We start from the raw sequence: 17592 nt of genomic DNA on the forward strand, positions 1-17592 counted from the left end.
TTAACCACACCTCTGTGTTGTGTAGAACTGAAGGATAGTGTGTTATGTGCTTTGAATTTCTATAAAGAATCGACCACAGGCATTGAATCTTGGTGTGAGGGATATAATTTTCTCATTAGAAATGTAAGCATCATTTCATGTTTTACCTAAGTCCTCATTTTAAGAAAGACCCTAAGGTGTTGTGTGTCAGTGACATAAGGCAGGCCTCACACTGGGGTTTTTTGGTGGTCCATAATGTGATTCTGAAATAAAAGTGACAATTTTTAACACTGCATATATTCAAAGACCTCTGCCAAGAAGGGGAAAAAATAGTCTTGGCACCAGATGTTAAGGTGTGATGGTTCCTTTGAGATCCATAATGAGGAAACAAGTGGCCATGTCCCTTATCTTGTCAAATTAGCACGAGAATAGCATATGAACCTTTCAAGAGGCTGAAAGTGCATTTCATCAATGGATTCCCAATTCTGTTTTCTGGGTAGGCAAATCTGTTTACCTTTTTCAATACTTTGTGGCTGTTTGTCTGAATGTTGGAAGGTAGGGGAGGGTGGCAGTGTGACTGCTTCTACTCAGTAGAAACCAGTATCTTTACTTCTAAAGGGCACCACATATGTACTGAAAAGTAATTTTTGTTTCCTGGGGTTTTTTATGACACACTGTTTGCTTATTTATTTTTAAAATTGTTTTATTTGACTATCGTTGACACACAATGTTACATTGGTTTCGGTGTATGTTATGCTGTGCTTATTACAAGTTTGGCTACCATCTGTCACCATAAGATGCTATTATAATATCATTGGCAATATTTCCTAATTGTAACTTTTATTCTTGTGACTTATTGATTCTATAATGGGAAGCCTGTACCTCCCACTCCCCTTCACCCATCTTGTGTCTGGCAACCATCAGTTTGTTCTCTGTATCTATAGGTCTGATTCTGCCTTTTGTTTATTCATTTGTTTTGTTTCATAGATTCCACATATGAGTGAAATCATATGGTATTTATCTTTATCAGTTTGACTTACTTCACTTAGCATAAATTCTCTAGGTCCATCATATTGTCACAGATGGCAAGATCTAATCCTTTTTATGGCTGTGTAATATTCCTATATATATATGAATTTTATATACATATACCTATGTATACATATACATAGGTATATAAAACACATATATATGTGTGTGTGTATATATATATATATATATATATATAAAACATTTTCTTTATATATTTATCTATTGATGTGATGGACACTTGGGTCTCTTCCATATCTTGGTAATTGTAAGTACTGCTGGAATAGACATAGAGGTACATATATCTTTTCAAATTAGTGTTTTTGTTTTCTTTGGATAAATACCCTGTAGTGGAATTATTGGATCATGATATTCTATTTTTAATTTTTTGAGGAATCTCCATGTTTTTTTCCACAGTGGCTGCACCAATTTACACTCCTACCAACAGTGTACAAGGGTTCATTTTTTTCTACATCCTTGCCAACAGTTTTTCTTATGCTTTTTTATTTTATCCATTCTGATAGGTGTGAGGTGATTCTCGTTGTGGTTTTGAATTGTATTTCCCTGATGATTAATGATGCTGATTATCTTTCCACATGTTTGTTGGCCATTTGTCTTGATGGGACACTGCCACATACACACAGCCTCTCATGATGCCCTACCACATCTCTGGGCATAATATTTAAAATGAGAAACAGCAATACCACAGGTATCAAGTTTCCCTCAGAAGGCGCAGCATTAACAATTTAAATGACAAGTAGATGATATTTAACATGTTGAATAACAATCTGTGCTAAAAGCACAGTAAAAAAATATTATATGTTAGGCAAAGACCCAAACTCTTGCATGCAATGAAAGATTTTCACCTTCCTCCTACAGAGAAGAAAACTGATCTCGGTTTTAAAAATGCAGAGCTAGGGTTCTTTCCTGCTAATGATGTCTGTGTCACATCAGGTGCCCACTCAAGGCCTTCAAAGACAACCAAAGACTCCTCCGCTGAATTGTTCCCACCTCAGAACAAAAGAGTCTGCTTGTGGAGGAGGGGGCTGTCAGCATGAGGTGGGAGATGAGGAACTTTCCACTGAGTGGTTGAATGAGAAAGATCCCTAGGAAATACCATCTTCAAAGATCTGCAGAGAGGCAGCCGGAGCCTGGTCTTAGGTGAACCACAGCTTCCCCTCTGTATGTCTGTCTACACATGCCACACTTTTAATTAGAGCTTTTCAGAATGTTATCTTTCTGCCTATCTCTCTGATGCTTTATAATTGTTGGAGGTAAGGGGTATTCAGATTTGGGCCATACTACAACCAAGGCCTGATTAGGAAACACTTTAGTGTTTCCACATTTAAAGTACTCAGAAAATTCACCAATCTTCCATCTCAGAATCTTCATCTTAGATGCCTTATCTCCCCATAAAGATGACTTCCCAGAAGACTTAACACAGGTACTCTGTGCTACAGGATGCTTGCTTCTTTGGGACATTTGAAATCACTGAACATGATCTCTGTAATGGGGAAATATTTCATATAATATCAGGACATTTGTAGATTTTAGAGGAAAAAGACTTCCTGTTCTTCTGCTTTCTATAGAAAAAATTACAAATATGTACATTGCCCCAGAGACCAATAGTCAGATGCCATATGAATCCCTGGTGTGGAACAATAGAAGAGACATTTCTTAGGCTAACTTCCAGAAATGAAACCTCAGAGCTGCGGTGTGGGGAAAAATCACTATTTCACAAAGAATGATATTTTTAGACTGCATGAAAAATGAGGAATGCATGAAACTGCAGATGATAACACGGAGCAGCCACCCCAACTTGAGTCTGAGTTGCATTTCCGCTGCTCATTTCCATAACAGTCCCAGATTTTGCTCGCTTGTCTCTGTAATAAAGTTTCTACTTATGAAAAATGGGTACTTATGGAAAGGTTATCATGTCACATGCTATCATTTGTTTTACAGTGAACTCTGATATTCTTTTCATTTTATTTTCAGAACTCAGAAGTTCTTAATTCTTAATTTTGCCAAAAATGTCAGTGGGTAATCTCCATCCCTTGCCTACCTCACACTTAATTCCCAGGTCTCTCTGCCACAAGCCTTATCTCTTCTGTCACAATTTCTATTTCTGTATTGTAAGATAATTCAACTCTCTGGTTTTCTGAGAACAATAATTCAAGTCTTAGCGTGAATATTCTTTTTTGTTTTGTAATTTTTCAATAAAAAGTCATTATGTTTCTTACTCCTGGTAAGTCATTTTTCTGCCCCAATTATATCCTGTTGAGGATTCTCCTGTTTTTCATTCTATCTCTTCCTCCAGAGCTGCTGCAGACAGAGCCAACCATATTCTTTGTTCAGCTAGGCTCCCTCATGTCCCTGAGTCCCCCTAAATATGTGGCAACAGCAGCATCCTTACAATTCAGACTTTGGGCAAATGAAATAAGTCGATGGTGGATGACACAGCATGTTTTCCCTAGTCACATCTATTGGGCCCAAATACTCTAGAGAAGCCTCTCTGATGTGGAAATGTCCAGCCATACAAGTTGGGGGTGATTTGGGTAATCAAATAGAAGCAAATCAACTATTGTAAAAAAAAAAAAAAAGAGAGAGAGAGAGAGAGAGAGAGTCCTTCCTGGTGGTTTAGAAGTTGAAGGGTAAGTAAATGATGAAATGTGAAGGCTCACTAATCACATAACAACATCAATTATCAATTGTCAAAGATCATGAAGATTGAATTGTATACTTATCTGAATGAGAGAAGTACTGCCACTGATGGAAGTCACATTACATGGATTCCTGATTTTTTTAAAAGGAAAATTTCAGGGAACATAACCAGCTGAAAGATCCAGAAGATGCAACTTTGCCCACCAACCTCAACCCCAGCTTTGCCTTGAGCAGGGTTCCCTGACGCATGAGTGATTCCCAGTCATAATGGGGCCATACTAAGCAGGTGAATGGGTAGTGAAGATAATGTGCAAGAAAAAAACATCAATGAAACAGAGATATGTGAGAGATTGAGTGAGAACAAAAATGAACTAACTCCCTCGCTTCTTGCTCTATTTACAATTTGCAATTCTGGTCACTCATGAGACTCTAGTTCTGGCTCTTGAATTTCAAGACTTTTTCTCATATAGTTCATGTATACAATTTATCTTCCTTTAGCTTGAATGTTTTTTCTATTTCTTGCAGCTAATCTCAAACTAAGACCCAAACCCGTTAAAGTTATGATAATCTTATCAATTTTACCATGTCTTTACATCTGACTTCTTTCCTGAGCTTTAGGCTCCTGTAACCAACTTTCTATTGGAAGGCTTCACTGTATATTTAAGACCATCTCAGGCTTAACTATTATTTTCTTTCTGTTTCTCATACATACATATTCCTTTACCAAGTTTCTCAGTAAGGGCACCAATATTTACTCAGGGGCTCAGGTCAAAAGCCTAGCTATTATTTTTGACTCTCCCATTTTCTCCATGTCACATCTGATTTACAACTATGATAGACATTATTACTGTTTGTTGATATCTAGTTGCCTCTCTTCTGAAAATATGAGAGAATTCCATTTCCTTGTCTCCTAGGTGCCTTGCTCTGGACAGTGAAATGTGAGAAAAAGTTATACACATCATTCCTTTGTAGAAGAATTTAAGAGCTATTACTTGATTGTCTATCTTTTCCGGTCATGTGACAGATGATATTTCACATGGTAGAGTGACTGTCAGCTTGGATTCCTGACTAAGCCAGAGCCCTCTGCTGACTCAAGACATATAAATAGCATGAGTAAAAAATAAAGCTTTGCTGTTTTATGGCACTAAGATTTGTAAGTTGTTTGTAACTGCAGCATGAGCTAGCATATTCTAAGACAATCCCCAAGTCCTGCTGGTTCTATTGTCAAAATATATTCCAAACCTGATGCTGTTTCCTCTTTTTCTACCATTGCTATATTTCAAAGAATCCTCATCTCTTGCCTGGATTTACTACAGGATCCTCTTCATCGGTCTTCCCTTTTCTATTCTGAGGTCTCTTAAGTCCCTTCTCCAACCAGTAGTCAGCCTTTTGTCATTTTAAAGGTGAATCTCATCATGCCACTCCCTGTCCCAAACCCTCAACAACTTGCCTTTAGAATAAAAATCCAAATTTCTCCATGAACCACTACGCTCCACAATCTGACCCCTACATATTTGTCTAAATTTGTTTTCTGCCATTCTTTTATGTCTCTAATCTAATTGCATTGTCTCTCTTACCATTAATTGCAAACAGTAAACTCTTTTCCCACCAGGGTTGTTCTCTTGCTGTTTCCTGTATGTGGAATGTTCTACCTCAAGACTTCTCTGTGTTTTGGCTTACCCCTGCCCATCTTACAAATCTTTTTTCCAAGATTATGTCCGCAGAGCCCTCTCTATATGATCTAAAACCACATCCTCCAATATTTCATTAACCAATTACACTGTTTTACTTTGCAAAATACTCTTTGAACTATTTTCTTTATTTGTTGATGTTTCTTTTCCTAGACTATGAATATCATAAGAAGAGGACTCTGTTTTTTGGTGTTCTGTCCATCATATCTAGAAAAGTTTCTGGTGTTTGGTGGGATTCAGTAAATATTTGTCAAATGAGTGAATTAATGAATAAATAACTTAAATGTCAAAATAACACTGCAGTGAAGAGACAATTGACTGAGAAGTGATATTCTTTCATAAGTGCCTAACTTACTTTGCTTGTTTTTTAAAAGAGCAAATAAATAAATAAAAATACTGCAAGATAATAAATTTGTATAGCTTTTCTCTATGTTCTACCACTTATAATTCATTTATTAAGCAAAACTTGACTTGTTCAAGTTAACTTGTTTAAATTAGCCAATGGAGGTTGAAACAAAAAAAAAATCTTTAAAAATAGAATTAGTACATGATATGTTTAAAGTCACAATGGCAATAACTGAATTGTGTTCTTCAATCCAAAATACCTATATTTTTATACAACAGACTCAAGAAATGAGAAGAAAAATATATGAAATAAAAAAAAAACAGACTCAAAGATAAAGTAAGCTAATGAGGAAATCAGGACACAAACCATTAAGTGGGAAACACCAAGTTAGCACATTTCTATAGAAAATTACTTTCTGAATAGTTTAACTAGAGAAAATCCTTCGGTAGAATGTGTCAATGAGGTGTAAATGCAACCAACATTTTTGCTCTTCATAATCATCTCCTTGATGATCTTTGGGTGGATATGCATATTTCCCTCACATGACACATGTGAATCTATCAGTAGAGGATGCCCTTGGATTATTATTTTAGTGGAAATAATGGACTTACACCAATATACTAGCTCCATTATAAGCTTTTATTCAAGAAACACTATGGTTTTGCAAAGCAGATGGTCCAGGTAAGGAGGTTTTACTGTGACCAAGAGATATGTTAAAAATACCACTTTCAAAAAGACTAAACTTTTCCCCCTGGCCTTGGAATCCCTCCAAGGAGGCTGTTGGGAGTTAGGAGGACAGAGTCAAACTCTTGGCTCTGTGATTCTGAAGTCCTGAGGATGTCATTTAACCTTTAGATTCTAGATGAGGATAAGGATAACAATACCTATCCTAGACATTTCATGAGATTGTTTGGAAAATAATATATGTCAAAGACATGTTTTAGTAAACTGCCTATTTTAATTATTTTTTAAAATTCTGCTTTTTTGAGGTTATTACAGTCATTATATGTGTGTGTGTGTGTGTGTAGCAAATACCAAAATGGATATGTTTGGTCATGTGGTCTTTATTCCCATTGGAGATTAACAATCTCTGTATCTACTTAAGAAATGTTGAAATTATAACAATTAGCAGAAAATTACACTGCTGTTTCTTTAAACTCACAAGGGCATCAAGAACTACTTCCATCTTATAGCAAACTCCATAGTCTGTTTCCATACCCAAACATTTACAAATAATCCATGTACTATTCAAGAAGAATGCTAAATTCACAGTCTATCATAAGTGGAACAAAATTCTTTATAGCACTCACATGAATATCTGAGATGAACCTATTTGTTGTTACAACAGGTTAGTTGCCAAAACTCTGAAATCTAAGCCTCTACAGTAGTATCTCTGTTTATTGTGTTGCTTTGTTAACTTGAGTAATTCTCCTATTCATCACTAAACATATCCCAAAGATTTTATTAAATAAGTAGAATAGGAGGTATGATGGAAAGTCTGAGAGAAGCATTTAGTTTCATAAGAAATCCTGATCATGAGGATTTAGCTATCAATTATCCATGCCTACTCTAAACTCACACTCAGAAGTTATTTTATAGAAATGATTAATTATAAATAAAGACACCTCAGGATACCAAAAAAAATTAGCATATACCAGGAATCCTCTGTCAACAAGGATAACTTAACTCTTAAAGGAAAATAGCTCTGGACAATCCCTTAATCTTAATGATAGGATGGATTCATCCTCTTTTTAGACATAAAGCCCATACTATCTAAGGATGTAAAAATGAGATAATGACTAAGTCAATCTGATCACTCTTCCTATCTGTACTACCAAAACCAAACAACATAACCCTTTCAGTCAATTAATTACAAGAAAACATTCAATCACCCATGTAACCCCAATGAAGCATGGTCAGCTAGTTTTGGCTAAAGACTACAATTACTTGATATTTATGGATATATTTTTCTGCTTTTTTTTTGAAATTGAGGATCAAATGACACCATCTTAACTGTTTGCTAATTATGTTGTTCCTCCTACCTCGTGATGATTCGTGGCCAGCCATTCCTTAATGGTGCTGAGGGCAATGACAGAAGCAGGCTCATTTGGGAAACCTAAGTGAAGAGCAGAATAAAATAAATTAGCAAAAAAAATGAAGTCGATAGAGAATTCAGTCATGGTATGACACTAAATTTTTCCCATTTAAACTTTATTCAGTTCAACTAATTACTACTGAGCAAGGCTAGGACTTAGTAAGGTTCACATGGATGTGAAGGCAGTGATCATACATACAAGGCTTTAAGGAGGCTAGCCCTATACCAGTCTAATGCTAGTAAGCAATAAAGGAGTTAACTGACCCTTCAATTCTACAACATAATCAATTAAAAATGTATTTACATTTGTTTAATAGTTTTCACAGGACTTTCATATAATATTCTCATAAGAGGTGCTCAGATTAAGGTTTATTACCCTCAATTACAAACCAGGTAAATATGCTACTGAATACATGTGGTTGACATAGGGTTATAAGGCCAGCAGTACTCCATCAACGAACTGACACAAGACAGGGCAAACAACTTGCAAAATAGCTATATCACTAAAATTATTATCAGAATTCAACAAAGGTAATGCCTGCTCCATTCAGGGTCATTGGAAATTATGTTTGAGATTAAGATGACATGAACTGACCTGGTTTTGCACTACAGATTTGATTTTAGAAAGACAGGAAGAATGACACATATACTACGTCCTAGTGAGCAGGAGCACACGTAATTATAATTCCTAAAACTCATCTAAAATATCTCTTTACATCTAATGAGAGGATCATATGGTTCTTGGTTTTTCTCTTGCTGATATGATGAATCACATTGATTGTTTTACGGCTGTTGAACCAGCCTTGTGTCCCAGGGATAAATCCTACTTGATCATGGTGAATAATTTTCTTAATGTACTGTTGGATCCTATTGGCCAGTATCTTGTTGAGGATTTTTGCATCCATGTTCATCAGGGATATTGGTCTGTAATTCTCCTTTTTGGTGGGGTCTTTGTCTGGTTTTGGAATTAAGGTGATGCTGGCCTCATAGAACGAATTTGGAAGTACTCCATCTCTTTCTATCTTTCCAAACAGCTTTAGGAGAATAGGTATGGTTTCTTCTTTAAACGTTTGATAAAATTCCCCTGGGAAGCCATCTGGCCCTGGACTCTTGTGTCTTGGGAGGTTTTTGATGACTGCTTCAATTTCCTCCCTGGTTATTGGCCTGTTCAGGTTTTCTATTTCTTCCTGTTCCAGTTTTGGTAGTTTGTGGCTTTCCAGGAATGCATCCATTTCTCCTAGATTGCTTAATTTATTGGCGTATAGCTGTTCATAATATGTTTTTAAAATCGTTTGTATTTCCTTGGTGTTGGTAGTGATCTCTCCTTTCTCATTCATGATTTTATTAATTGGAGTCTGTCTCTTCTTTTTAATAAGGCTGGCTAATGGTTTATCTATCTTATTAATTCTTTCAAAGAACCAACTCCTGGTTCTGTTGATCTGTTCCACAGTTCTTCTGGTCTCGATTTCGTTGAGTTCTGCTCGAATCCTTATTAACTCCCTTCTTCTCTTGGGTGTAGGATCTATTTGCTGTTTTTTCTCTAGCTCCTTTATGTGTAAGGTTAGCTTTTGTATTTGAGTTCTTTCCAGTTTTTGAATGGATGCTTGGATTGCGATGTATTTCCCCCTTAGGACTGCTTTTGCTGCATCCCAAAGATTTAGGATGGTTGTATCTTCATTCTCATTAGTTTCCATGAATGTTTTTAATTCTTCCTTAATTTCCTGGTTGACCCTTTCATCTTTTAGCAGGATGGTCCTTAACCTCCACGTGTTTGAGGTCCTTCCAAACTTCTTGTTGTGATTTAGATCTAATTTCAAGGCATTATGGTCTGAGAATATGCAGGGGACGATCCCAATCTTTTGGTATCGGTTCAGACCCGATTTGTGACCTAATATGTGGTCTATTCTGGAGAAAGTTCCATGTGCACTTGAGAAGAATGTGTATTCAGTTGAGTTTGGATGCAAAATACAGCATCCATTCCTGATCAAAACTCTTCAGAGTGTAGGGATAGAGGGAACATTCCTCGACATCTTAAAAGCCATCTATGAAAAGCCCACAGCAAATATCATTCTCAATGGGGAAGCACTGGGAGCCTTTCCCCTAAGATCAGGAACAAGACAGGGATGTCCACTCTCACCACTGCTGTTCAACATAGTACTGGAAGTCCTAGCCTCAGCAATCAGACAACAAAAAGACATTAAAGGCATTCAAATTGGCAAAGAAGAAGTCAAACTCTCCCTCTTCGCCGATGACATGATACTCTACATAGAAAACCCAAAAGTCTTCATCCCAAGATTGCTAGAACTCATACAGCAATTCGGTAGCGTGGCAGGATACAAAATCAATGCCCAGAAATCAATGGCATTTCTATACACTAACAATGAGACTGAAGAAAGAGAAATTAAGGAGTCAATCCCATTTACAATTGCACCCAAAAGCATAAGATACCTAGGAATAAACCTAACCAAAGATGTAAAGGATCTATACCCTCAAAACTATAGAACACTTCTGAAAGAAATTGAGGAAGGCACAAAGAGATGGAAAAATATTCCATGCTCATGGATTGGCAGAATTAATATTGTGAAAATGTCAATGTTACCCAGGGCAATATACACGTTTAATGCAATCCCTATCAAAATACCATGGACTTTCTTCAGAGAGTTAGAACAAATTATTTTAAGATTTGTGTGGAATCAGAAAAGACCCCAAATAGCCAGGGGAATTTTAAAAAAGAAAACCATATCTGGGGGCATCACAATGCCAGATTTCAGGTTGTACTACAAAGCTGTGGTCATCAAGACAGTGTGGTACTGGCACAAAAACAGACACATAGATCAGTAGAACAGAATAGAAAATCCAGAAGTGGACCCTGAACTTTATGGTCAACTAATATTCGATAAAGGAGGAAAGACTATCCATTGGAAGAAAGACAGTCTCTTCAATAAATGGTGCTGGGAAAATTGGACAGCCACATGCAGAAGAATGAAACTAGACCACTCTCTTTCACCATACACAAAGATAAACTCAAAATGGATGAAAGATCTAAATATGAGATAAGATTCCATCAAAATCCTAGAGAAGAACACAGGCAACACCCTTTTTGAACTCGGCCATAGTAACTTCTTGCAAGATACATCCACGAAGGCAAAAGAAACAAAAGCAAAAATGAACTATTGGGACTTCATCAAGATAAGAAGCTTTTGCACAGCAAAGGATACAGTCAACAAAACTCAAAGACAACCTACAGAATGGGAGAAGATATTTGCAAATGACATATCAGATAAAGGGCTAGTTTCCAAGATCTATAAAGAACTTCTTAAACTCAACACCAAAGAAACAAACAATCCAATCATGAAATGGGCAAAAGACATGAAGAGAAATCTCACAGAGGAAGACATAGACATGGCCAACATGCATATGAGAAAATGCTCTGCATCACTTGCCATCAGGGAAATACAAATCAAAACCACAATGAGATACCACCTCACACCAGTGAGAATGGGGAAAATTAACAAGGCAGGAAACAACAAATGTTGGAGAGGATGCGGAGAAAAGGGAACCCTCTTACACTGTTGGTGGGAATGTGAACTGGTGCAGCCACTCTGGAAAACTGTGTGGAGGTTCCTCAAAGAGTTAAAAATAGACCTGCCCTACGACCCAGCAATTGCACTGTTGGGGATTTACCCCAAAGATACAAATGCAATGAAACGCCGGGACACCTGCACCCCGATGTTTATAGCAGCAATGGCCACGATAGCCAAACTGTGGAAGGAGCCTCGGTGTCCATCGAAAGATGAATGGATAAAGAAGATGTGGTTTATGTATACCATGGAATATTCCTCAGCTATTAGAAATGACAAATACCCACCATTTGCTTCAACGTGGATGGAACTGGAGGGTATTATGCTGAGTGAAGTAAGTCAGTCGGAGAAGGACAAACATTGTATGTTCTCATTCATTTGGGGAATATAAATAATAGTGAAAGGGAATATAAGGGAAGGGAGAAGAAATGTGTGGGAAATATCAGAAAGGGAGACAGAACGTAAAGACTGCTAACTCTGGGAAACGAACTAGGGGTGGTAGAAGGGGAGGAGGGCGGGGGGTGGGAGTGAATGGGTGACGGGCACTGGGGGTTATTCTGTATGTTAGTAAATTGAACACCAATAAAAAATAAATTAAAAAAAATAAAATAAAATATCTCTTTAGCTTATGTAAACTAAACACATTCCTAAACTTGCAAAATCACCACTCTGCCAATAGAGATAAATGTATGTGAAGGAATAACTTACAAATTATATATTTATGGGGCAGAGAGAAGAAGAGATGGGAGTGGCTGTTCCCCAGAAACTACTCTCTTTAAGCTCACTACTGGCTTCCTAATCACCAAATTCCAAATAGGCAATTGCCTTTTCAATCAGTCTTCATCTTTTCCTGTATTAGATGTGCTTCATTAGTTTTCCATGTTTGAATATCCTGGATTTCATTTTTTTTTCTCTTATTGTTTTAAATAATACAATATAGTGGTTTTTTATATGCCCACAGAGTTGTGCAAGCATTACCACTAACTTCAGAATATTTCCATCATCCCCCCAAAAGACTTTGTACTCATTAACAGTCACTCCCCAGTCTCCCTCTACTCCAGCCCCTGACAACTATGAATCTATTTTTTGTCCCTATAGATTTGTAAATTCTCCTCTTGGATTTTTTCAACACTACCTTCTTTTGTGTTGCCTCCTGCCTATTTGAGCTGCCCTGGTTCCTTTTCCTAGCAGCATCCACTAAATATATGTCTATGTCATTTCCAACCTCTAAACTCACCCTTCTTCCTCTACACTCTGCACTAGCCAGCTGTAGCATCATTCACTGACATGCCTTCTAATCAGGGGGTTCCTGTGACATTATGCTGTATAGATGCAGAGAGAGGTATCAGGGACTCAGGTATTCTCCCGAAATGAGGAGATCTGGGATTTAAAAGATTCAGTTTTATTTGAAGGCAAATGCATATTCCAGTAGTTTATACTAAAGGTTTAAATCTCATTAGACTTTCAGAGAAAAATATGTGAAAGGAAGAGCAAGAGAGACGAGATGTTTGTCCCCATTTCCAAGAATAAAGGTAGCTTTTCTGATTAGGTTTCTATATACCTCATCAGAGAGTACATTAGGAAAGGGGACAAAATAAAGCAGAGCCAAGTTCCACTTGACCACCGTCATATGAGAGAGAGAACCACTGTTATAGGGAAAACGTACACAACTTCCCAAACTTTGTCAATTCATCTGTGACATTTGGGATTATGGATTTGTTTTGAACTGTTTCATCCCATTTTTTTTCCTTAAACGAAGGCTTCAAAATGTAAAACCCTTAAAATAAACCTGTTAATTAGCCAAGTCATTAAGCAAATTATTATTGAACCAGAAAAGAAAAGATACATGGACATGTTTAATGAGTCCCTGTCCTCTGAAGACCAAAGTCAGAGGGAGGAAATAGATAAGAGGCAAGCATGACAAGTCCATCAGGGCTGTGGGGACACAGATGAGGGGAACTAAGCAAGAAAGAGGAGGCTTTCTAGGAAAAGCAGAAAGCTGAGGAGACACTGTCTTCAGAAGTAAGCTGTGAGCAACTAGAAATTAATGGAAGAAGTCAGGGGAAGTGAAAGGAGGTAGAAAAAAAGAGAAGTTCCTGTGGACTGCAAAGAAAAAGCAGGAGGCTAGGATGGGCATTTGTAGTTAAGGGTTAACCACAGGGGGATTTTCCAGTCTACCTCCTCCCCCACCCTCACCCCCACCCCCGAGTTTAACATCTACATTTTAATTGCCTGGATACTTCCCTGTCATGCACTCCAAAACTAGAGATGTAATGTGTATTCTTCCACAAATGAACTTTTTCCTGATTTTCTGGTTTCTGGGTATGGCTTTCTTTCTGTCTCCCAGTCACTGCAGTATTTGGTTGCTTCCCTGGCTGGTAACTGAGTCCTCTGAAATATTTTATACCACCCATTCCTTCCCTTTTTTGCCCACTAATCTCATTCAAAGCCCAAACAACCTTCGCCCTGACCACTGTAGCTGACTCAGTTGTGCTCCTTTGGTCTTCTTCCCTTCACCAATAGGTCTAGTGCACCACTTCCAAGTGACACTTCCTAAGATATAGTTACCACAACCTTACACAAAGCAATGGCGGGCTTGCAGATGTGCCAGCTCCTACAGAGGAAATCTTAGTACCTTAGCTTGGCATGAGATACCACAAGGGTCTTCCTAGACTTTTATCTTAACTTTCTCTATTTCTTCTCCTCCCATGAAAATCTTCTCCAATTTTGATATGTTTAAGAAGTACTTAAATCATAAGATTATAGGTCTATATAAAACTAATAAATACTGTAATCATGCTCAGTTGCAATGGCCATCAGCATTAACCTTTAGAGGACATAATTCCCCCACAGAGAAATTATACAAGTTCTAATAGAACCATGGCAACTATGGCCAATTCTCAATTATTTGCGACCTCCAGGTCACTTCCCCACATTTATCAAAGCCTCTGGCGCTGAGTTATGGTTTTCATTTCTACCTCAAGCCTGGCCATAATCATGGGTGATTCAATGTCCAATAAGAGGACCCACCCAACATCTGGCCTGCCAATTCCTTGATTCATTTTTGACAACCACCTCCACTCCATCCCCTCCCTAGATCACTCCCTGCTCCTTGATGTAACATTTCCATCTCTCAAATTACTAGTTTAAGCAGTGCTCTCTCAAAACCTGTTCTCTCTTTAGTTTGATCTGCTACTTTACAACGTATGTCCTTTATAAGCATTTGATGTCCAGCTAACATTTCCCCGCTGAATGGTATGATTCTTTCCTACCCCTCTAGGCTCGTCTCATACTTCATCTCTCCTAGCTTTCTCAACTGCAGCTACACTGACCTTCTTTCTGTTCTTTGAATGTGGCATGTTTCCTTTTGGTTCCTGACATAAGGCCTCGCTCATGCTATATCCTCTCCCTAAAATGAAATTTCTCCCCCTCTTTCCTAGCTTATTTTAAATTTTATTTGTCCTTTCTCAGTCATCGCTTCTCCAGAGAAGGCTTCTCTGATGATGACAACTCCCTATTTGATGCTTTTATATAACATCATGTACCTTTCCCTGGCAGTAGTCATCATAGTTTCATTTTTATGTTTTACATTTATTTATTTACATATTTGATTAATAATCCTAGTAGAGCGAAGGCCTAAGGAGGCAGATGCCACATGTCTCTTATTTGCTTATCACTGTCTCCCTAAAACATTGCTGGCACATCGAAGATGATCAATAAATGTATGTTGAATGAGTGAATGGACTGTGGACCTATGAATCATTGTATTGACAGAAGGACAGGCTGAATACTGGGAGAACAGGGGTGTTTAGCTCTAGATAGTGGGAGGGTAAATGGATCCTGTGACATCCAAGCAAAATGATATATCCACATTATCCCATTTCATCCCTGAGTTTCCCAATAGTTTCCCACTATTTAGAAGATGCATGTGAAACAACACAGTTCCTGGTGGAATGATATCTGTTATTAATTAAAAAGGGAGGGAAATAATAAGACAAATACCCCTGAAAATATGCCTGCTTTCAGTGGGAATATATACACAAGATAAAGTACAGTGTTCAGGGGAAGCAACAACACAATCCATTGTCCACTTGACTGCAAGACCCCCATGGTTATAAGTAAAACCAATGAATAGACAGGATAGATTTTGCCCAGGGATGGGCTCCTGATGATAGTAAGTCAGGCTCCGGAGGTCAGGAGAGTATTCTAGTCACTAGAGGGCTTTTGTTCACAAAAACAGGATGGCCACCCAGAGGGAAGGATGCAGACAAGCTTTAGATGAATCATTGAATTAAATGACATAGAAAATCTCTTCCAAGTATGAGGGTCAATGAGGCTGAACAAGCCATTAATAATCTAGGGCCAGGCATGCAGGGAATTGTATATGTGTATGCCCAGGTGTGCATGGAATCTGTGTTTCTGCTGGCATTCTGCGGCTAGTTCCTTATTCATTAGAATGACTATTAAGATGAACTTTTATTGTGGATGTTGAAGTTGATTTGTTGAATGTATATGTGATTTTCTTTGAATTAAAATTGCTTGCAAAATGATTATACACACACATACATATATACACACATATAGGAAAATCAAGATATAAACATTTCCAGGACCTCAGAAAGAGCCTTGTCCCAAATCAGTATCTACCCTGTGAAAAATCTGCTATTCTCTCTTCCATTGTCATAGGTTAGTTCGTCTGTTTTTACACTTCACATATACATACAGTGTGCACCTTTTAAAAAAAATTATTTGTTTATTCATGAGAGAGAGAGATAGAGATAGAGAGAGAGAGAGAGAGAGGCAGAGACACAGGCAGAGGGAGAAGCAGGCTCCATGCAGGGAGCCCGATGTAGGACTCGATCCCAGGATTCCAGGATCACGCCCTGGGCTGAAGGCGGCGCTAAACCGCTGAGCCACCCGGGCTGCCCTTGTCCAAATTTTTCAACATTATGCCTGCCTGATTTATCTATGTTGTTACATATAGCAGAAGCTCCTTCTTTCTCTCTGTATGAATACTCCACAATTTACTTAGTCATTCCAACGTTGATGGACAATCGGGTTGTTTCCAGTTTGGAGCTGTTAAGAATAAAGTTGCCATGGGCATTCTCATACACATCATTTGGTGGACACAAGCATTGTTTCTGTGGAGTTTATACCCGGGAGTGGGGGCTCCTGGTCCATAGCTTATGTAGATCTTTGACTCTAGCAGATTCTGTCGGTTTTCCAAAGCACTTATGCCAATTTACACTCCTATAGGAAGTATATGAAAGTTTAAAATAATGTATTTATCTATTTAGTTAACACATCAAGATGTACTTAGTAAATATATTTTCTTTACCACATTTAAAGCCATTAAATATAGCTTTAGGCTAATCAATGTAGCTAGAAACACAGATATTTATGACTTGCCTATGGTCTCCCTACAAAGCAGGGAGTATTTAAGTCAAGAGATGATAAATTACATCAACAGAACATTAAAAAATTTAAGCAAAAGAGGTAAAAACTGAAACAGCAAGTTGAATTTGCAACAGCTTTTATCCATGGTACGCCAAATAACCCATTAGGATATTTTTCTCTCCCTCAGTTATTAAGCAGATATTTCTCTTTTAATCAACTTGCAGAAAGATCCAGCCATGAGGACTAACTGAGGGTTCTACCCAGCCATTGAACTATTTATTTGTTGGAAATGTTAAAAACCTGGAATGTTTTCAACATAATTAGAATGAATCTCATTTTGACCTTGCCATAGACAATGTTCCTTTCTAGTTTTCATTCTTTTTTTTTTTCTTTTGCAGTTTTGATAACTCTCCAATAACCTGAACTTTGCCCATAGGTTCCAACATAGAAACCAAATTTATTTCTCCGATACATTAAAAAAAAAAAAGTTCTACAAACTGGTGTTTGCCGAAGGGAGGTGGGAAGGGGGATGGGTGAAATAGGTGAAGGGGATTAAGAGGACACATCATGATGAGCACTGAGTAATGTACAGGATTGCTGAATCACTATATTGTATTGCTGAAACTAAAATAACACTGTGTATTATACTTGAATAAAAAGTGATAAAAATGAAATAAAACATATTCTCCTGAAAATCTAGCATATTCTACTGAAATAAAGATAACTTACTTTGCTGGCAAACCTACCCTTTTTGAAAACAGAAGCAAAGGATCAGCTTTTGTTTTAAAATTAAAACCAGGGAATGCTTGTAGC

At 37.6% G+C, this 17592-nt stretch overlaps 1 protein-coding gene across 4 annotated transcripts in view; it reads right to left on the reverse strand.

The window, feature by feature from the left end:
- The window catches only part of MACROD2 (mono-ADP ribosylhydrolase 2), a 1923575-nt gene that overhangs the window by 503138 nt on the left and 1402845 nt on the right, over positions 1–17592 (reverse strand). For all 4 annotated transcript variants that reach the window (XM_072800037.1, XM_072800036.1, XM_072800035.1 and 1 more), the window contains exon 8: positions 7749–7822. In XM_072800037.1, coding sequence (XP_072656138.1) covers positions 7749–7822 — 74 coding nt within the window. The remainder of the gene's footprint in view (positions 1–7748; positions 7823–17592) is intronic.

This window comes from Canis lupus, chromosome 26 (assembly GCF_048164855.1).
Source record: "Canis lupus baileyi chromosome 26, mCanLup2.hap1, whole genome shotgun sequence".
Classification (NCBI taxonomy): domain Eukaryota; kingdom Metazoa; phylum Chordata; class Mammalia; order Carnivora; family Canidae; genus Canis; species Canis lupus.